Source organism: Narcine bancroftii, chromosome 4, assembly GCF_036971445.1.
Source record: "Narcine bancroftii isolate sNarBan1 chromosome 4, sNarBan1.hap1, whole genome shotgun sequence".
Lineage (NCBI taxonomy): Eukaryota > Metazoa > Chordata > Chondrichthyes > Torpediniformes > Narcinidae > Narcine > Narcine bancroftii.
Genome location: NC_091472.1, coordinates 171,282,836 through 171,304,957, shown reverse-complemented (window position 1 = coordinate 171,304,957; position 22,122 = coordinate 171,282,836). Strand labels below are relative to the sequence as shown.

At 40.6% G+C, this 22,122-nt stretch overlaps 1 protein-coding gene across 1 annotated transcript; it reads right to left on the bottom strand.

Moving 5' to 3' along the window:
- Nucleotides 1-1,807: 1,807 nt before the first annotated feature.
- On the bottom strand, nucleotides 1,808-21,169 carry pop5 (POP5 homolog, ribonuclease P/MRP subunit). The gene is made up of 5 exons (XM_069932984.1): nucleotides 21,023-21,169; nucleotides 15,094-15,236; nucleotides 4,818-4,967; nucleotides 2,674-2,757; nucleotides 1,808-2,237 (listed from the first exon to the last, which is right to left on the bottom strand). The coding sequence occupies exons 1-5, from the start codon at nucleotides 21,040-21,042 to the stop codon at nucleotides 2,128-2,130; spliced, it is 507 nt and encodes a 168-aa protein (XP_069789085.1). The 5' UTR covers nucleotides 21,043-21,169; the 3' UTR covers nucleotides 1,808-2,127.
- Nucleotides 21,170-22,122: the final 953 nt, after the last annotated feature.

The window sequence follows — 22,122 nt, the reverse complement described above, 5'->3', positions numbered from 1 at the left end:
CCAAAAAAACTGAACAAACTTCACTTGCATTAATATATAAACCTCAAAGCTTTTTACTTATTTTGAGTCATTCTTTGAAAACATTTAAAACATTTAACTGTCACTACATGCAGGTTCTCTTTCCACCCCCCCCCCCCCCACCTCTTCCAGGGAGCCACCTGAAAGACAAACAATAATATAATTAACCCCCAAGTTTAGAGATAAAAGTCTCTGACCATGGAGATTTTTACTAAGCAGGAATAAGGAGTCAATTCACCCCAACGACGAACAGCATCAACCAGCTCTTCATCTTGGGGGAATAAAGTTGCTGTTTCACACAACTTTATTCAAACAGCTGTTACGAGCAAAGCATGACCAAGGTTCTCTGCTGTCTGAGTATTTGCCCCCATCTTCACCAAATGTTTGTGTTACTTCAGAGAACATTTACTGTTACAATTTGAAACTTGCCTATGTTTTACCTACTATTAATTATTTTTAAATTAATTTCCTCCATTTTCTTGCTGGTTACTTGAATTCCGGATACCATAGTTTTTACTGTAATTGAAATTTACCCCATGTAATGTCATCTTCAGGACATGCAGCTGTCTGAAACAAAGGTTAAGAGGAATAAACCTACAAAGTTTGAACTGAATTCCTGTGTGGTATAGGACATTAAAGAGAAGCCAGAGGTAAACTAAATAAGTGTATAAATTCTCTCTATTAAGCCATATTTATCAGCAAGGCTGTTTAATTTCACAGTTTAAAATCCCCATTATCCAGAATTTAATCAACTGGAAACTCAAAAAAAACTGGCCAAAAAAGGAAAATAAATAACAGTGCCAACAAATGAGACTGGGTGATGGACTCCGTGGTGGTGGGGAAGCAATAATTTTGTTGGACACGCGCAAGTTTGCCCCACTGAACTAGCAATGTCCCTCAAAGTGAACACTTTCTTTTTGCTGTCGCCACTTGCATGGAGGTGAGTTGGGTTGTCAGCGCGAGGAAGGTGCAGTGAGGGCCTGACCAAGACACTGGCGTGGAGGTGAGTTGGGTTGTGCCAAGGGCCTGACCAGGACGAAGAGCTAGTCAATGCAACTCTGGGGTGACCCTACCAAAGTGTCTCCCTTTCCCCACCTTGTACATCTATTTTTATTAGTAAGGGTTGATCTGTAAACTTAGTGGTGGGTTCATTATGACGGTGGCACAGATAGCGTAGCAGTTAGTGCAACACTGTTATAATGCCAGCGACCGAGTTTAATTTAAATTTGTTATTTCTGGGAATTACTTGATTAATGGGAACTTTATGTAATTAAAGACTACAATCTTTGAATTGCTGTACTTTTTGCATTTGTCTTTTAAAATGTTTATACTTGATGCAGGTGTAATAGTTAAGCATTGGAAGCGTGGTCCTCATTCAACTGGAAAATTCACATTTCCAGCATCCACGATCCCTGTAGGTGCTGGATAATGGGATTTTACTGTAGTTAAAACTCATTAGCAAGTTTATGAAGAGTATACTGTAAGTACATTCCAGTGACAATATTAACTTTATGAACTAATGATGACTCTCCAGTCCACAAAATCCCACAATGCTGTAGCCTCAACCTCTGATGTACGACTCGTTGAGTTTCTCCAGCACTTGTGTATTGCATCTGACATACGACAGTCACTTTCCATTTTTTCTTTATCATTTCAGAAAAGATCAAGAAGCTTTCTCCTCTGCTCAACCCACCAGCAATAGTAGACGAGAGCTAGCTTGTCATGTTCCAGGATGAGTTTGTAGTGGGAAAGTTGTGACTGCATTGGCCATGGCAACCAAAGGCAAGGATAAAAAGGGAATATTGTTTATTAATGTCACTTTACATCATTGGTTAATGACCAATGAATTTTCAGTCTCCCTTTCTTAACATCTGCCAATACAATATCAAACAGTTAGCCTGATAGTAGTTCAGGACATGAAACGCTGGAAAAGTCAGGAAGTTGCTTTTCAACCAGTTCGAAGTATCAGCATATGAACTCATAAGTGCAATGTTCATGGGTTTGGTTTGCAACAAAACTGAACACTTTGATCAGACAAAAGATCTGCAAGGAATCATTTGCACAGTGCAAATCTTCATTAGAACTCAATGAGAGAATTTCAAATATCATTTAATCAGCATCTCTTCCTTCCTTGTCTTCATATCCATAATATGATTGATCTTCATCCAATACTTTCAGTGAACAATACAGAAGAGATCTTTGAACAGCCTCTCTCTCCTCTGAAATGAAGAATGAAAATAACTAAAGTGTTTGTCTGAAAGGCTCAAAATCAATAGGTTACTTTCATACTCATTTATTCAAGAGATATGATGTGTTCCTGACTGGTCTCTGACTGAAAGTATTGCTGCACTCAATTACAGCGTTTCTGCTGACATGCCTTGGGAAATACTTCACAAACATCTGTTTATAGTGATTTTGGTCTGTGGCATTATTGGCCTAATTTACCCACACAATATTTAAGGAACCACATCAAATTTCTTAGCACTGATGCTCATGTTGTGGAGGTAATTTGACTAAGTTTTTCTTTGTTAGGTACAAATATTCCTGGAAAATAACCCATAAAAATATCGCAGATATTTAATTGCAGTTAAAACTAGAATATTTTTTCCACCTATTTTGAAATTAGAAGGTTGTGGATAAGTACAATTTCCTCACTTTTGGTTTTGCAGTCTCTCAAAAGCAGCAGCATTTGCCTGCGGTTATACTGGATCAGGAACTTCTGGCAGCTTCGAATTGTACCTTGGGGGGAAAAAAAGTACTTAATATTTTGCATGAACTCAACACTACAGAATAGACTTATTTGTATATTCAGTATATTTGTCTTTGATTAGTTAAAAGATTAATGTTTGACTCTGGATTCAATTTATAAATAGTTACAATCTTAAGGATTCAAACTGGGTTATAAATATTGCAGGTAAGCAATTAAAATTTCAAGGGTCACATTCAAATGAATGTGCTAGTTGGCATGAAAATTATGGTCTAAATTTTATTTTACAGCTAGAAACAGAGTTACAGTGCACCTATTGATGCACTAAGTATTTTACAATCAATGATGTACAATTACAACAGTGACTGCTTCAAAGCTGAGACCATCATACTTCTTCCAACAGCAATTAAATAAAAAGGCAATCTATTGTAGGCACAAGTGAAAGAATAAACAAAAGCCAGGTAACCGAACTTTTATATTCTTTTCTGAAGTTGTGACGGGAGGCACAGAGCCTTGTTTTAACTTTATTATTCTTTCCTCCCACCCCTCCAGCAAAGAATAAAACTAAAGTTTAATGAATAATGGGGCCTATTCAGATCTTGAACTCACTGCTTTCTCACAGTGTACAGTTTTGGGCGCCTTATTTGAGAAAAGTGTTGGCATTGGAGAGGGTTCAGAGAATGTTTACTGGGATGGTAGCAGAAATAAAAGAGTTAGCATACGAGGAACGAATGTCAACTTTTGGACTGTAATCGGAGTACAAAAGGGGGGCGGGAAACTTCACTGAGGCATTTTGAATTCTGAAAGAGTGTAAATGTGGCAAGGATGTTTCCCTAGGTCAAGAGAGCATAATATCTGGATAAAAGGGACATCAATTTAAAAAAGACTTGGAAAAATTTCTTCAGTCAGGGGGTCTTGTTGCTATAGGCAGCTGTAGAAGCGAGGTCATTGTGTATTTTAAGTTATTTGTTCAGTCAGGGCATCAAGAATTACAGGGAGAAAGCCAGAGAGAGAGAGGGAGGATGGATCAGCTAACAATTAGAATGGCAGAGCAGACTTGATGGACCAATGGGCTTATTTCTGCTCCTATATCATGTAAAGGCTATATGGAAGTAGATTGCCACTATTACAGGAATACCCCACTTTATGAAAGTAGAGCGTTCCTATGAAACCTTTCATAAGCTGAAATGGCATAAAGCCAAGACCCATTCAGTACTATTGAAGGCTATTTCCATAAAAGCAACCCCATTCAAATTTATTTTGGATAGTGAACCCAGGTTTCTTCGTAAAGTGGGGTATACCTGTATTGGGAAATTTCCAAGATGGACAAAAGAGGGAAAGGGAAGGAAAAACCAGAAGTGTGTAATCCAGTGATCATTTGGGAAATCCAAGGTGGTGAGGGTGAGCAAATTTAAGTTCTTGGGAGTCGCTATCTCGGTGGATCATTCAAGGACCCAACACACAATTGGCTTCATGAAGAAAGCGGGTCAGCGGCTCTACTTCCTCAGGACTTTGCAGAGGGTCCTGGCAAATTTCTACAGATCTGTGGTAGAAAAAGTGCTGACCATTGCATCACAGTCTGGTATGGAGACACAAATATGCCTGAGCATAAAGCCTTGAAAAAGGTAGTGGACACTCCCCAGGATATCACAGGCAAACTTTTCCTTCTATCGAAAACATCCAAAAGGAATGTTGCCGTTGTAGAGCAGCAGCAATACTCGAGGATCCATCCCACCCAACACATGCTCTGTTCTCGCTGCTACCATTAGGAAAGAAGTAGCGATGCCACAAGACTTGCACCACCAAGTTCAGGAACAGCTGTTACTTCTCCATTATCAGACTCAACATCAAACTCAATCAGGGACTTATTTAAGGACTCTTACTTTGCACTTTGTTTTCCCCCCATGTCTGTATTGCACAGCCAATTTGTTCACATTTCTTTACAGCCAATACGTTGTAATTCTGTCTTGCCCACAGGAAAAAGAATCTCGGGGTTGTATGTACTCTGACAGTAAATCTGAAAATTAGTAACTGTTGTGATTTCCATAGACTCCAATGATGAATTCTGCAGAAGGGGTTACACCATTCTTACCTGCTACATGTAAGGTGTTAAAAAAACAAGGGAACTTTTGGTTCTTGTTCTCCAGAAAGGTAATAAATAGCAGCGCCGTTGAAAGCATTCTGCAGAAGTCTTTTTGACACCTTATTAAGACGACTCCTGTGTAGGCATTTAGGTACGTGACTGGGAGTAGGAATAAAATTTAAAAACATTAAACCAGTGTACATCAACATGATTTTATCTATGATACTTTCTTTCCAAGATTCAAGGTAAGATGCCAGCAAATAATCCCTGTAAAATTTGCATGAGAAAATCTAGCTGCAACAGTTTTTTTTTAAAGAAAGGTTGAAACTCAATCTATAATTTTGTATTTAAATACCTAAATAGTATTAAAGATCAGGGTGGATGCCATTTTGTCCAGATGGCACTCTGTCCCAAATGTTTGCTCTTTCCTCTAAAACCAGCAAATTGTTTATTCTTCAAAATATCCAATTCACTTACGAGATAAGAATTTGCTGTGTTAAGATGTTATCATCACCTTAAAAATGTTGTCACCATCCCACTCACTAGTGGAAGCAGTTTGTTTTTATTTAATTTTATCTTAATCCTTCAAAATTTAAAGTGCTAATTTTCACTTCAGTCTTGGCTCTGTGAAAACAATCACCACTCATTCTGGACGAATATATACTATATATTCACAGGACAATTTCAGAAGAATGCAGAAAACCCCTAGTATTCAGCACTTCTGGGAATTGGTAGATGCCAGATAAGTGCATTTTCCAGTTGCTTAAGACTTACTTTTACAATGCCTAACTAATAATATACCTGCATCAAGAATAGTTTTTAAAAGACAAAAATACCAAACTTGCACTGAAGAAATTTCACTTGCTTGAATATATCAACTTTAAAGCATTTTATTTTATATTCAGACACATCCTTTGAAAACATTTACCATTGCTGCATCTACAGGTTCCTCCCCTTCCATGGAGCCACCCAAAAGACAAACATAAAATTATAGATGATTAACGCTCCTTCCCCAAGCTTACAGATAAAGCCTCTGAGTGGGTCAACTCTTACTAAGCAGGGATAGAGACAATTTAAATGGTGAGTGGCATCAACCCTGCTCTTTATCCTAGTTGACACCATTTTATACAGGCACATGATTCGGAGCCGAACAGGAGTGTGGGTATGACAACGGTTTTTCAGTTGGTTGTTTTTCCAGACTCTAGTCTTCCAAAGGTGCTATTTGCCTTGGCGAGTCTGTCTATCTCGTTGTCGATCCTTGTATCCGATGAAATGGTGCAGCCGAGATAGGTAAACTGGTTGACCGTTTTGAGTTTTGTGTGCCCGATGGAGATGTGGGGGCTGGCTGATGGAGGACCTTAGTTTTCTTCAGGCTGACTTCCAGGCCAAACATTTTGGCAGTTTCCACAAAACAGGACGTCATGCGCTGGAGAGCTGGCTCTGAATGGGCAACTAAAGCGGCATCGTCTGGAAAGAGTAGTTCACGGATAAGTTGCTCTTGTGTCTTGGTGTGCCAACCAACCAATTTTCCCTTGCAACCGTGTCTGCCTGTCCCGCATTGGACCTGTCAGCCACAAACGAGCCTGCAGCTGACGTGGACATTACCCCTCCATAAATCTTCGTCCGCGAAGCCAAGCCAAAGAAAAGAAGAAAGAATACAGGCACAACTTTATTCAAATAACTGCTACAAGCAAAATATGACCAAGGCACACTGCTGGCTGAATATTTGTTCCCATCTTCAAAGGTGTGTGTTAGTTCAGAGAATAATTACTTTTACAATTTTAAAACTTATTTAATTATTTATTTTGATATATATTTTTTTATTAAATTAATTTTCCTCGATTATTTTTGCCAGTTGCTTGAATTCCAGATAATGGGCTTACTGTAATTAGTTTTGGAAAAAATACAAGGGTGGGCAACATGGCTGAATGATAATATAAAACTAATGACAACATCCAAGAATGAGAGATTGAGAATGAGCTCTGTTTCAACACATTGGATTAAACAAGAACACGAGAAATAAGAGTGGAAGTCGGCCACCTGGCCTGTCGGGCCTACTCTGCCATTCATCAGGCCATGGGCTCAGCTCCTTAGCCTGTTCCCCATAATTACCCTATTCTTTATCTGTGTTTTAAAAGCATTGCCTCTGCTGCTTCATTGGGCAGAGAATTCCCACAGAATGCCTGTAGCAACAATTTTCCTTTATAGTCACTTGGAGGATGTCAGAATGTTGTCTATGACTTGTTCAAACAAATCCATACTAAAGTTGAGTTTTCCAAGGTTTTTTTTTAAAACTATATTAAATATTGTTAACGTTTTTATCAGTTGCTATACGTTGATACAAGCCATTAAACATATTAGACTGTGCTAAAACTTTGTTAGACGGTTAAAAAATTGTCAGAACTTTCTACAGTAATCCCTTAGTATTTTCATAGAACAAAGGAACTAAAGCTAACATATGTAATCTCTCTAACAAGCCCTAAAAACTTGGCTTGAAGATGTTGCTGAGACACTCAAAGAATATGTAAACATCTTAAAAGCCACAGAGTATGCTTGCAAGCACGAAATACATTTTAACCATTACAATACCAGCCCCTAATTATTGTTTAAAAATAATAATTATAATCACAAAGAGCAAATAAACCAAACATTGTACATATCGGTTGAATTTAAAAAGTGAAAATCAATTATCAAAGCTTTCTGCCTCTTGTATAAAAAAAGGTAGATTTTGGTCATTGGTTCATTCAGAAAGCCAGTTTTAGTCTTGATCTGAATTTGACATACAAGTCCTCTTTTGTCCTGGATGGTATCAACAATCTTCCCCATCAGCCAGGAATTTCGAGGCATCGAATGGTCCACGATGATCATGACGTCTCCAGCCACACCTGATCTTAAACCATTTCTGTCACTCCTGCAACAGTGAAGATATTCTTTCACCCGCTTTTCCCAGAATAAATCTGATATAAATTGCACCCTGAAGCCAGATCGGCAGGTTTGTTAACATATCTCCACTCTATTAAATGTGAGACTTTTATCAATTTCAGTGATTCTGTTATCCACAAAAGTTTAAAACCTTGTGATTTTATTGTTGAACTGTTCCAAATAATATAGACAATCCTCTGAGTTTTAGCTCTTAATTTCAATACTGCATTCAAAGTTTTTAAATAAACACTTGGAAATGAAGTGGGCCACCATCAAAAACTGGAATCTTTCTCTTGGGCAGAAAAGAGACGGTAACTGAATACAGCCATTTCATCTTGCCTTCTCATGCCTAGGCACAAGTTACTTTGTTCACCCAGATTTATTTTTCCTGTCGGGAGCAGGAAGTATTCTGCTTCGCAAGATGGCATTTGGCTCATATTTCTGTCCACTGGGGTCATTATTAGGGTTTGAGATTTGGCATCACCGTGCCTTAACTTGGTTTGTTCGGGTCCTTACCCATCTTGTAATCTTAACACTGGTTCTTCTTCGGAATGAAATATTTTCTTTTTTTGTTGTCCTTCTTCAAAACGTGACTCAAAAATGTTAGATGCTTTAAATAATTTACTTTGAACACCAGATACATCTGAGCCTTCTAGTAACCTTGACTTGGACTTATTGACAGGTATTACTTTTCTCCGTTACAGTTCCTCCTTGGCTGCGCCTTTCTTTCTTAGCTGCTCCTGTTTCAGCTCCTTTCTCTTTGTAGCTGCTCCTCCTTTAGTTTTTCTACGCATATTTATTCCTAAGCCATTCTCGTTTTGCTTCAAGAGCAACCTTTTCTGCCCTAACTTTAACACATGTTGATGCAGAACTTGAAACACTGGAGCTTGCTATAGAACTCAGATTGTATCTCCTGCTACCAGTATTTAACACACTAACATCCGGTCATACATCATTCTCTATTTCAAATGTTGTCTTAATATCTGACTCTCTCTCCACTCTGGATTGCCAATCCATTACACCACCATTTTGTGACACATCTTCAGCCATTTCCAGGTGGCTGATTTTAGTTTATATTGATGTTTTTTTCCAGTACCTCGGTGGGGTTTATATTCCCAGCAGCCATAACCTTCTGCTTTTCTATTGCCAAGTTCAGTCTCACAAAGAGAACAGCTTTGACTCCACTTATATCTAAGTGCCACCATTGCAATTCTTCTCTAAGTTCCTTGACCATCTCCTTGACACTTAGCTCCTCAGGGCAGCAGTTTCTGCAGCAGCTGGCCATATTATCCTTAACCATTCAGCTGACCATCGCACTTAGACATTAATCTTGCACAACAATATCTCTAAAACAGCCCTCAAAGGACAAGCAACAGTTTCTCCAAACTGTGTTCTAACTTGCAATAAACACATAGAAGGCATCCTTGAGTGAGGCTTACCGCTTCTTCAATGGCCTTGGTGATGCTGTTGACGATCGTGCCTCCTTGAGTTCAAAATGCGCTGAACAGAGCCGATATGATCCAACCCGAATTCCAAATTCAATTTTCAACTTTATATTGTCTTAAATTCCATTTTTATTGACTAAACTGACTACTCTGAGAAAAGCAGCTCCTCCTCATGTCTAAAATCTACTCCTATTTCATCAGGCTATATTCCATAGTTCTAATCTCACCTGCCAGTGAAATTAATGTCCTGACTTCAATCTTATCTACAAGATTCTTCTTCCCCTCCCCATTCATCCTCTCTGCACACCATTGGACTATAAATTTTCACCATTTAAATGGTTTGATTTACAATTTTTCCTTCCAAAGTGAATGACTATACATTTACTAACCTTGCATTCCATCTGCCAGACACTATCTATACCTCTCTGCAGGCTCCATGTTCTTTGCAGAATTTGCTTTTTCACTCAATCTAATTTAGATGTGTTGCACCTGCTTCCCTCCTTCACATCATTTATATATTGTGAACACTTAGGCTCAGATTCAATTCCTGCAGCATCAATAATTTCCAACTGAGAAATGCCCACTTATCCAAACTCTTCCCTCCATTATTTAATCAATCCATGCTAATATATTACCCCCAACTCCATGCATCCTAATCGATCACAGAAGTCTTCTGTGCATCTTTTGTCAAATCAAGTTTAAGGTCATCTGATTGTAATGCTAGCATTCTCCAATCCTCAGTGCAAAATATGCAGACATACTAGACATAAAACGCATACAGACAAACAATACATATGCAGGACCAGTATTTCATCCATATAAATAGATAGATCACTTGCTATTGTTCCATGATTACAAGAGTCTTGGATAGTCATTCAGCCTTCTCTCTGCCTGTGGGAAAAAGCTGTTCCTCAACCTGGTGGTGCTGGCTCTGATCCTCCTGTATCTCTTCTCTCACGGGAGCAGCTTAAAGATGCTGTGTGTAGGGTAGAAAGGGTCCTCAATGATTTTGCGCACTTTCTTCAGACAGCGATTCAGGTAGTTTACGTCAATGGTCGGAGTTGGGGAGGAGATTCTAGTAATCTTTTCTGCCACTCTTACGGCCCTGTGGATTGACCTCCGATCCATTTTTCTGCAGAAACCCTAAACTGTGACGCAGCTGGCCAGGACGCTCTTGACAAAAGGTTGACATAATGGATGCCGGTAGCCTTGCCCACTTGAGTCTTCTCAGGAAATGCAGTCGCTGTTGCACCTTCTTGACAAGTGAGGAGATATTGAGTGTCCATGATAGGTCACTAGTTAAGTGAACTCTAAGGAATTTGGTGCTCTTAACTCTCTACTACAGTTGTTGAAGTGTAGAGGAGGGTGGTGGTTCCTGATCCTCCTGAACTCCACGATCATCTCCTTTATCTATCTTATCCACGTTAGAGAGTCAGTCAGGTTGTTACTTGATCACCTGGAAACCTAGGTGTAGTAAAACCCCTGTTATCTGGAATTCAAGCAACCAGCAAAAAGAGATAAAAAATTCAGAAATTTAAAACTGGCATATCTTCCCATTAGTTCGCCAATCCACGCAATCTCAAGCAACTGGAAAATTAATTTATCCGGCATCTACCAATCCCCATAGGTGCTGGATACCAGGGTTTTATTGTGTACCACATCCATCTGTTTCCCCCTATCCACTGCACTTGTAATATCCTCCAAGAACTCCAGTAGATTAGTTGACCATGATCGTTCCTTTCTGAATTCATGCTGCGTCCACTGGTTGAAGAATTTATATCCAGATGTCTTGTTGTTTCTTCGTCAATGTGATATTCACAAAATAAATCAACTATAAACTCGTAAATTAATCTGATAACTTTTGATTTTGTTCTGCCAATGGACATTACTGCAATAAGATTCTCTAAAGTTTAATCATTACTTGCTTCATAGCATATGACATGGATAGACAGGATGCTGTGTTCAACTGCTTTTCACACGACTGGATTATTTTAATCTCTTCCATCTGGCAAAGGTTTTCAATTTAAATCCCCTGGCTCACTACAAATGTTGATACACTGGCTATCAGAGCCATTTATTCCATCTCCAACATTTTATTTCTGGCAATGAATAAAACGTAATTGTCGCAACAATTTTTCTTCCAGGAGATTAGTATTTACTTCCTTGAAACCTGGTAAACTCCAGATGATGAAAATCCATTTTTCAGTCCTATTTTCATACTCAGCTGACTGCACTAATCTTCATCACTTCACTATATTTCCTCATTTTGATTAAACATTTTTCAGATCATTCAGTTTGTCTGTGATTTTGGGATGTTGTCTTTTCCGATATTTTGACTTTCCTTTTTACTCCAGCCTGTTAGTCATCAGTGAAAGAATCTTTCCTAGGATTATTAACCAAACCTATCTCCTGGTGCACGACATCTTGTATGTTTATAAATACTACTAATTTTAATTTCATATTTCCAACACTAGCAGAATGTGCGTAGTCCAAGTGGTCAATGACCAATTCACCAGCACCTTGTTTCAGATATGGGAACACGAGAAAATTATGTTGTAAGCCACAAATCTAAATATAGATACAAAAGCAGACAACTGCCTACACAACACAAATATATTTATATATTTAACATGGAAAATATTCCATTCTGTTTATCAGGAGTGAAATCAGACAATAAATGACACTGGTAAAGGGGGAGTTGTTAGAACAGGTGAGCAGAGATTTGGTATGAGAGCTACGTTTCAATGGAGGGTAGTGATATGGTAGTTTAGAGAGAAAAGTATGAAGAGAGTGTAGCTGTGCAAGAGGTCAGAATCGGAGGGATGCAGAGTTGGAAGAAGTCAGAGAGGGATGTGGGGAGATTTTAAGAATTTTAAATCATGTCATCTGCAGTTCAGGGGCTAATGCAGGTTAATGTGCAGAGTTGATGTGCAAGTAATTATGGTGTGAGTACAAGCAAGAGAATTTAAGATAAACTTTGTTTTCTTGAAGGCCCACCAGGAGACGGTGTGGTTATGAACTATGTGTAAAAGAACTACATTTCCCAGCATGCAATGTGAGCAGTCAGGCAAAAACCTGAAGTGGTTTTGGTCTGCAGGCTCTGGAGTTGCAGCTAGAGATAGTCTGTGAAAGCAGCTTGTTAAAAATAAAGTTTGCATGGTTTTTCACACTTAGCCAAGTGGTTCTAATTGAAAGGACAAGCATGACATGGTGTCAGATGGATGATGAGTAAAAGACAATAGCTTGTAAGCATGGATAAGTTAAGTCTTCCCACACTGATGTAATTTACCAGCAATCTAGCTGATAATTGAAAATGCTTTAAACAACGATTCAACATTTATTTAGAAGCTGGTGGAATGGGAAAGACCACCAGAAAACAGAAAGAATCCATGTTTCTGGACGTGATGGACATCTTCATCAGTTGAAGCAGATTTCACATTGGACACTTGAATGACAAAATTTGAGTATTTTGTTCCAAGTGAAAACATCACATTTGAGAGATTCAAGTTTTTTTTTTCCTGTGACCAGAAACAAGATACGAGCTTTAACCGGTACTTAGCTGAGCTTCACACACTGACCAAGTCCTGTGAATTTGGAGAATTGAAAAAAAAATCACTATTTAGAGATAGAATAGTTTGGAATCCCAGATAATGGACGTAGAGAAGAACTGTTGATGAAAAAGATTTGCCTCTGAAAAAGGCTGTGAATGTGTGTAAGGCAGCAAAGACCACACAAGCACAAGCTAAGGAGCTGCACAAGATAGATTCAACAGTTGAGGAGCTGCACAGGATAGACACAACAGTGCATGCAATGAATAGAGATAAACAGAGCTCCAGGAGCTTCCAAGAGCAACAACTTAGCAAAGTGATAAACTCAAACAGCAAATGCAGCAGGTGTCTGAAGCAAAGCTGAAAAGTATTATGAATTTCTTAGATGAGATGAAGAACTCTGAGCAAGTGCGCCTGACATCCTGAAGAGGAACAGGTGCTCCTGGAGCAGCCTTCAGTCATGGCTACAGAGGTGACCAGCTCAATGATCAGGTTAAAACTGGAATGTGAAGAGAAGTATACCATTGCTATGTTACAGACAGCTTTGATGCACCAAAGGGAATTAACTGTGCATCATGGGAAGAAAACTGGAAAGGTAATGAGCCAACGATTACAGAAGCAGTACGAAACAACCATCCAACAGCATCTGACATTCATTGATCAGCTGATAAATGACAGGATGGAGTTAAAAGAAAAATGTGAGGTGAATAAACTGAAGTAGATGGATCAGAAATACACTAAGGAAATCCAGCAGATTCAAGATCAGCATGATCTGAAATCAGAAAGTTAAAAGAATTAATGAGAAAATATCTGCAGAAAGATGAGGAAATGAAGAAAATTAAAGAAATTACTGTAAAATATTTGGAGCCAGAGATTCAGAAGCTAATCACCCCAGACTTGGATGAGGCTGTTGAACCTGTTACTTCAGAATGTCTGTCAGTAGATGATGTTGAATCGGAAACAGAGTCAATGGGAGCACTTGAAACGAGTACCTTCATAGATAACAAAGTTGGCTCTCTCTTAGGTGAAGCAAAGCTTTTGTTTAGTTAGAAACACAAGCAGAAGGAGCCAGGCTTTAGTCACTCCCACAATAACCTATCTAACATGAGTGACAACCATTCAATTACACAGATGAAATCAGGAAGCTTCTCTCGGAAGCTTATCAAACGTTTCTCCTTCAAGTCCAAGTCAAAGGCCAGTACCAATGGAAATACCGGGGCAACCAGGAACTGAATGTACTAGGATGCCCAGGTACCTGGAGGCACAACAGGAGGAAAAGCACAAGGCACCCATCTGAGACTGTTGCAGTTAAACTTTCTATCAACCTGACTTAATTTCCTTTATTTTATTTATTGAAAGTCTATAACTTGCCAGGTTTTGGTAGCCGTACAAAATGTTTTTCACAGAAATCCTATTGTAATTTTTGTATTGACTGATCATATTGGCAGATCACATTCTGTTCTCCTTCCAAGCTGTGATTTTGAGTTTAATTCTGGACAAAGCGGAGTGAAAGTACAGAGAAAATTTGAGAGTAGAAACTGGAATGTAGATATAGTATTGTGTCTGTGTTTTTTTTCTCTAAAAGGGGAAAGATGTGTTCTTATGTACTATGTGTACATAAGAACTACATTTCCAGTGATCAGACAGAAACTGGAAGTGGTTTTGATTGTGAGTTGCAGCTGGATAGTCTGTGAAAGCAGCTCATTAAAAATAAAGTCGGTTAGGTGTGAAACCCATGCAAAGTTGTTCTACTACATGTTGGGGCTACCGTGAATTATAGGAGGGCAGAAGCCCAGCTTAGATCAAACCAGAAAGCAAAAAGAAACAAAATATGTAAAACCTGATTTTGGAAATGAATCAAAACATATCAACAGCATAAAGTCAAAGCAGATGAAGACACATCTGCTAAAGCCAGTTTATTGAATTAGAGCCAGTGACAACAGAGCTGCTGAATTTTTGGGCAGTTTAGTCGTGTAACAATTAGTTTCTTCCCCTTTATTTTTTTCTCTCCCAAGAGGAGAACTGTTATAATGAAGTCTCATCCCCTTTTGTTCTTCATGTCATATCTTACAGTTTCTGACAGGCAGTGAGTGAGTGCCCAGGGCTGAAAAATGACGAGGTTTTTCTCTTTTGCCTATGGGCAGAGGGAAATTGCAGCACAACTTCTGCAGTTCCTGATGAGAAAAGACAACTCCATATTCCTTCCAGTTTCACCAGCCAAACACAGCACTTAAAAAAGGCTAAGTCAATGATATCTGAGCAGGTAGACATACAGCTTGTCAGTGAATTTACTTTCATGTATTAGTACAGTGGATTGTATATAATCCTTTCAGCCTATGATTTAATTAACATGGACCTTTTGTTACTAACCTTCGAGACGTAAAGTGCAACAGCCAATCCCAAAGTCACCATGCGTTTGAGTGATTGCGTGTCTGACATTTCGAATGATGCTTCGGACATCTATATGCTGTCGATAGTGTGATTTCTCAAACACCATCTCGCATAGAAGGTATCTGAACATGGAGAAATACCACAGATTTGATTAGTATTTTCTCTACCGCAATGACACAACTTTCATGCTGGGGTTATACAGTAAACTAGTTCAATCTGCACCTCCAAAATAATTCATGTCATCACTAGGAATAGAAAGGCTATGTCATCTAGTAGTCATTGCCTGCCCAAGTACTTGAAAATGTTGAACCCATACAAATGTAATTACTGGTACAATTTATTAATCAAGCATGATTATTATTCACTGAATTGTCAGCAAGTTGTTAAAGATTGTTATGACTTTAAGTGAGAAGATCCCTCTGACAAGCAAAACATAGCAGGGTTTCACCAATTAACTGATCATGGGAACTACGTATCAGGACCAGGACTTTCGAGAGTGCTGATGGTAAGCAGGCATTAACAACTTCTGAATAGAGTGTTTTGGAACCAGGGGCCAAGAGTGACTTAGATGCCTGGAGCTCTAGTTCACTACTGGAACAGACAGAAGGTCGTGTGGCTACAGAGATCCCGAGAGCACAGGAGGTAGTGGCATCAGAGGAGATGGCTGGATTCACAAAGTCACTATCTCTGAAGGGACTCTTTTTCTTCTTGGTATGGGTGCTGAACTAGTTGTGCCTGTGTTTGCTTTAGGGGCAAACAAAAGTAATAAAATTTCTTCTATTTATGTACATGACAATAAAGGAACATTGAACCCAGGTGCTCATATAGACCTGATACCATGAGGTAGATTTAACCTCCTGCACCAAATCATAAAAGTGTAGGTCACTGTACCTTGTAAGTGATCTGGAAGAAATCAATCTGTAACTTCCAGTTTTTAAGAAATATACTTTGATTCATGTCTGCCATTGATGGCAGATAATGAAGACAATCAAAGTGCTCTTCATTCCACAGTATAGCATAGCCACCACACCACACTTGCATTAGTACAGGGACAAGCAATAGATTATAGGGGCTGATCAAAGCTCTCTACTATCCTGCATAAAGCATTATGATCTAAAATGCAGTAGGGAGGTCAATTCTTAAACTGGGGCTGCACAGAAAGTGTCATGGTTAGCGCAATGCTGCTACAGCCCCAGCAACACGGGTTCGAATCCGGCATTGTCTGCAAAGAGTTTATATGCTCTCCCTGTGTCTGCATGTGCTTCCTCTGGGTGGTCCAGTTTCCTCCCTTCATTCAAAAGTGAACCACTGGTTGTAGGTCAATTAGGTGTATTTGGCCAGCATGAACTCATGGGTCGAAAGTGCTTATTTCTGTGCTGTATGTCTGATTCTAAATAAAGAGGCAAAGACGAGTAGATAGTCAGATTCTTTTTCCCATGATATAGTTATCAAAAACAAGACTACATGGGTGGCACGGTTGGCGTAGCAGTTAGTGCAACGCCTTTACAGTGCTGGCGATTTGAGACCGGACTTGGGTTCGAATCCCACGCTGTTTGTAAGGAGTTTGTATGTTTTCCCACGTCTGTGCAGGTTTTCTCCAGGGGCTCACATTTCCTCCCTGTTCAAAAACGTACTGGGGTTGTAGGTTAATGGGGTGTAAATTGAGCAGCACAGTCTTGTGGGCCAAAATGGCCTGTTACCCTGCTGTATGCTTACATTTTAAAAAAAAGGGTTTGGGGTGAGAGGAAGAAATTTTAAAGGAAATCTGAATGATGAGGGTTTTGATTTTTTTCCCCACATTCAGACACAGTGGTTGATTTCTGAAACACTCCATCAGTGGAAGTGAAGGAGGCAAATATGATCACTACATTTAAGATGTTTAGACAGGCACTTAAATAGGCAGAGTACAGACTATGGACAGACACATCGGCAGGGGAATGGGGTAGGGAAATGAAATGGGTGACCACTGGGAGATTCCTGCTATTGCAGCAGATGAGATGGTGCTGAACAAAACGATCTCCCACTCTGTATCCAGTCTCTTTGATGTTGAGAGGCCACAATAGGATCACCGGATGCAGTAGATGACCCCTGCAGATTCAAAAGTGAAGTGTTGCTGCGCTTGGAAGGACTGTTCAAAGTCCCACATAGTAGTGAGGGAGGAGGTATGGGCACGTGTAACATTTTCCTATGGTCACAGGGGCAAGTGCCAAGGTGGCAATTGGTGGGAAGGGAGGAATGGACAAGGGAGTGGTCTCTGCGGAAGGCAGAGAAGGGAGGAGAGAGGAAGATGTGTTTGGTGGTGGAATCAGGAAGAAATGGTGACTGAAATGGCAGAGGCTGGTGGGGTGGGAGGGGAGGACAAAGATCCTGTGTGTGGGGGCAGAAAAGATGTGCAGATAATGGAAGATTATGCATTTGAGGGATGTTGACTGTGGTAGAGGGGAAGCCAGATTATTTTGAAGGAGAACATCTCCGATGATCTGGAATGGAAGACCTCATCCTAGGAGCAGATGAAAATGAGTCAGAGGAATTGAGAGAAAAGAATGGAACCCTTACAGGAGATGGATGAGAAAAAATGTCATCAAGGTAGTTCAGGGAGTTGGTGAGTTTGTAGAAGATGTCTGTGCAGACTTGGAGACAGAGATCGAGGCAGTCAAGTTCAGGGAACTGAAAAGTGCTGAAGTGATGATGGACATGTGAAGTATTGCAGATGTAGGTGGGGAGGGACTTGACTGAGCGTACATTTTACTACAATCACAGAATCTGCAGACATTAGTGTTTCATCACAGTAAATTTTCTAATTGAGGTTAAGAGCTGGAAAAGGCATCAATTCAATGTACTGATAAAATAGCTGCAGGTGAGTTCCAAAGAGGAATGGGAATGTTCCACATGGAGCTCATCAATGATCTTATTTAATGGAAGAGCAGACTCAATAGGCCAGATTGTTTACTCTTGATTCTATTTCATGTTATCTCACAAAGCAACTCTTTATTTGGAGAAAGTGAATGGAGTCAAAGGGGAAATTGTTTCACAAGAACATGTGCAAGTTAGATGGAGAGGAACTGGTTGGAAACCAGTGCAAGATGATGTCATCCAGGTGAAGACAAAGGTATAAAGGGTGAAAATTGAAACTGATGGCCATTAGTAACATTAATGAGAAGAAAAGACTAGAAACATTCAGCAGGACTGCCAGGATCTGCAGAAAAATGAATTGCCAATGTGTCAGATCAAAGAAGGGCCCAGTCATCTCATGAAGAGTCTTCAACTGGAGACGCTAGTTGATTTCCCTCCCATAGATAGGGCCAGTAATTTGTTAATACTTCAGATTCCAATCTCTATAGTTCTTTTTGATCCCATCCTCTCTCATCAGAAAGATTCAAAAGTGTGAGATCACAGACAACTAGATTCAGAGACATTTTCTTTCCTGATGTTATCAAACCCCTGAATGAACCCCTTCATAGTAAAAATAACTTTTCCTTTCCTCTGACCTTTCTCCAATTCTGCTTTATCTTAATTAGTGCACTATGTAATGAGAGATGCCTACCTACACTGTTTGCAGTAGAAGTGAGAATAAACTTGATTTTAAAAAAAAGGCCACGATGGTAGGTAGGTAATGAGAGAATTGGCGAATACACAGAGGGATTTCCCCTCCACAATGAAGACTTCAACACAGCAACTATGACCCATTTTAAGTTTGTGGATGGTTCATAAGAAATAGCAGGAGTAGACCATATTGAGTCTGCTCCACCATTCAATGAGATCATGGCTGATCTGATGCTAGGCTCATCTCCATCTACTTGCCTTTTCTCCAAATCCCTTAGTTTCCCTACTTTGTAAAACTCTATCCAACTAACCCTTTTTTAAATATATTTGCTGAGGTAGCTGTTGTATTCTAGGCTTAGACATACACTAGCACACAGATTTCACGATGCTTTATTCATGGTTTATGATGAATCTAAAATGGTTCCTTGCAGCACACAATATATATAAGTGATGACATCATGTCAACATGATGTCAAACGCACGCAGGTGTATATACATAATACTCTTCCCCCTCCCCACAAAATAAATGTTTCATGAAAATAACATATACTAAACTACAATAACTGCATGGTTCCTAATAGTCTAATGGTGAGAATTACTCTGTAATGCAAGTATGAAATGATAAACCACCAAATCACTGTACATAGTCCCTCAGCCATTCTGAAGGACATTTTTCCCTTTGGATTGTCCCAGTGAGGTAGAATCCGCTCGAATACTTTGAGATTTCTCCAGACTCTTTTCCTTTTCAGGGAGTTCCTGAATTTTGTCTTTGACGCACCTCATTCAGATGTTGCATGGAACTGCGCTGCTGAGCTGTAGGACTGCTTGCTTGAGCAGTCAACATCACTTCCCAAAGATATTTCAGGAACATCTGTGGGAGGGGGGAATGAACCCATGGAATCTTGTCTGGAATTTCATCGGGATTGTGAACAGTGGGTGTAGCCATAAGCTCATCCACCGCTGTCAAATGGTCGACATGCCGTTTCCATATTTTAGTTCCCACCACTATAGAATAAGAACAGGGACTTAGTTTTTTAAAGAATCACACCCATCACCCACAGTTCTTATTGTCTTGGTAATCCCATACCAGTATCCGTTCATTTCCAGAGATCTGGTAGATTTACTTGGAGTCACGGATTGTTCTGGGTGCATTGTATAGAAAGTCTTGTTCTTAAGTTACATCCAAATATTAATTTTGCTGGTGTTATTTTGGTCATAGAGTGCGGTGTATATCTATATTCTAACAGGAAATCCATGATTTTGTAAATTCATGACCTTTTTAAAAGTTTATACAAAACATTCCACATCCCCATTTGAACTTGGGTGGTTGTTGTGGAGTTCTGATAACATGGCAGTCTGTCATTTCATAGGAATGATTGTCCTGGTCCCCCACAATAGACAACCTTCTTCAATTGATATTTTATTGTGTATAATAAGGTTTCAGTTCAAGAGAGATGGCTTCGGCCTTGGGCCACTGATTTAATGTGAAATATAGGACCCTTGACAATGTAGCTTTTTTCTGTACTTCTTTGCTGATCGTTTTTGTCGTAATTGGTAAGCAATCTTGATTAATAGCTGTAGCCTCCGCTGTCCATTTAATTATCTCGTCTTTCTGTTCAGTTCCGGGTAGAGATTCAGCATGGCTTTTTTTGTGTTGCTGGCTTGTGTTTCAGATCATAATCATATGCGACAAGCAATATGGCCCATCTTTGAATTCTTGTCACCCCTAGCACTGGTATCCCTTTTTTAGGGCCTAGAATCAAGCTTAGTGGTTTGACGTCTGTTACTAAGGTCAACTGCAGCATCCTGGGTCCGTAGGCCAAGTGCAATGGATTGGAGTACTGGGGCCATTAATGTCACTTCCGTCGGAGAGAGGGGGAAGTGCCACTGGTGGCCCCACTACTCTAATCCATTGCACATGCACCAGCCTGGGAATAGCGCATGCATGCAAGAAGAAACATGGCCACACACGGCCTACTGACCTCGGGATGCCGCATTTAACATGGCAAGTGCCCTCTCTCTCCAATTCTCTACCCCCCCCCCACCCCCCCCAGAGAGTTTTCTCATGCTGATGCTGCACCTCCACCGTTTTGGAAATGGCCACCCTACCAGTACCTTGTACAGTTGCAACATAACCTCCCTACTCCTACATTCAATCCCTCTAGTAATAAAGGCCAACATTGCATTTGCCTTCTTGGTCGCTGCTGAGAGTTCCAACCGCTTGAGGTGGGGGGGGGGGGGGGGGGGGGAGAACCACGTGTGCTCTCGCCATTGGGAAGAGAGGAACGAATTAATATAACTCTCTCCAACGCGACAAAGTGACTGTCTGCACGTTTACGCGCACAGAAAGCTGCAGCTCGGTTACCTGGACTTGAAGCGAACCATGGCACCTCGATCAGGCAAGCCCAGCAGCCCCACTGATGAACCACGGCTCCTCACCGCAGACTCACTCAATGGGCGCAACGTCCAGGCGGGCCGGCGGGCCTTGTTTCCGGCTATGGCGGAAGTAGCTGCTGTCGTTGCTGGGGCGGTGAGTGCCGCGGTTTTATCGTTGATGTTAGTGTTTGGTCGTCGCGTTGAGCAGCTGTTTGTAAAGGGTCCCTTGGAAGTGTTCAGTGAGATACAGAAACCTGTCCTTGCCGCTAGCTGTTCTCTCCGACCAAAGCCTGGCCGCAGGCAAGAGTGTGGGGATTCCACTGGCTGGGGCATTTATACTGGGCAGTTAAACCTGGGCAGTCAGGCTGGGGCATTTATACTCGGCAATTAAACTTGGGAAGTCAGGCTGGGGCATTTAAACTGGACAGTCAGACTGGGGCATTTAAACTGGACAGTCAGACTGGGGCATTTATACTAGACAGTTAAACCTGGGCAGTCAGGCTGGGCATTTAAACTGGGCAGTCAGGCTGGGCACTTAAACCTGGGCAGTCAGGCTGGGGCATTATACTAGGCAATTAAACTTGGGAAGTCAGGCTGGGGCATTTAAACTGGACTGTCAGACTGGGGTATTTATACTAGACAGTTAAACCTGGGCAGTCAGGCTGGGCATTTAAACCTGGGCAGTCAGGCTGGGCATTTAAACCTGGGCAGTCAGGCTGGGGCATTTATACTAGGCAACTAAACCTGGGAAGTCAGGCTGGGGCATTTATACTAGGCAGTTAAACCTGGGAAGTCAGGCTGGGCATTTAAACCTGGGCAGTCAGGCTGGGCATTTAAACCTGGGCAGTCAGGCTGGGGCATTTAAACTGGGCAGTCAGGCTGGGGCATTTATACTAGGCAATTAAACCTGGGCAGTCAGGCTGGGGCATTTAAACTGGGCAGTCAGGCTGGGGCATTTAAACTGGGCAGTCAGGCTGGGGCATTTAAACTGGGCAGTCAGGCTGGGGCATTTAAACTGGGCAGTCAGGCTGGGGCATTTAAACTGGGCAGTCAGGCTGGGGCATTTAAACTGGGCAGTCAGGCTGGGGC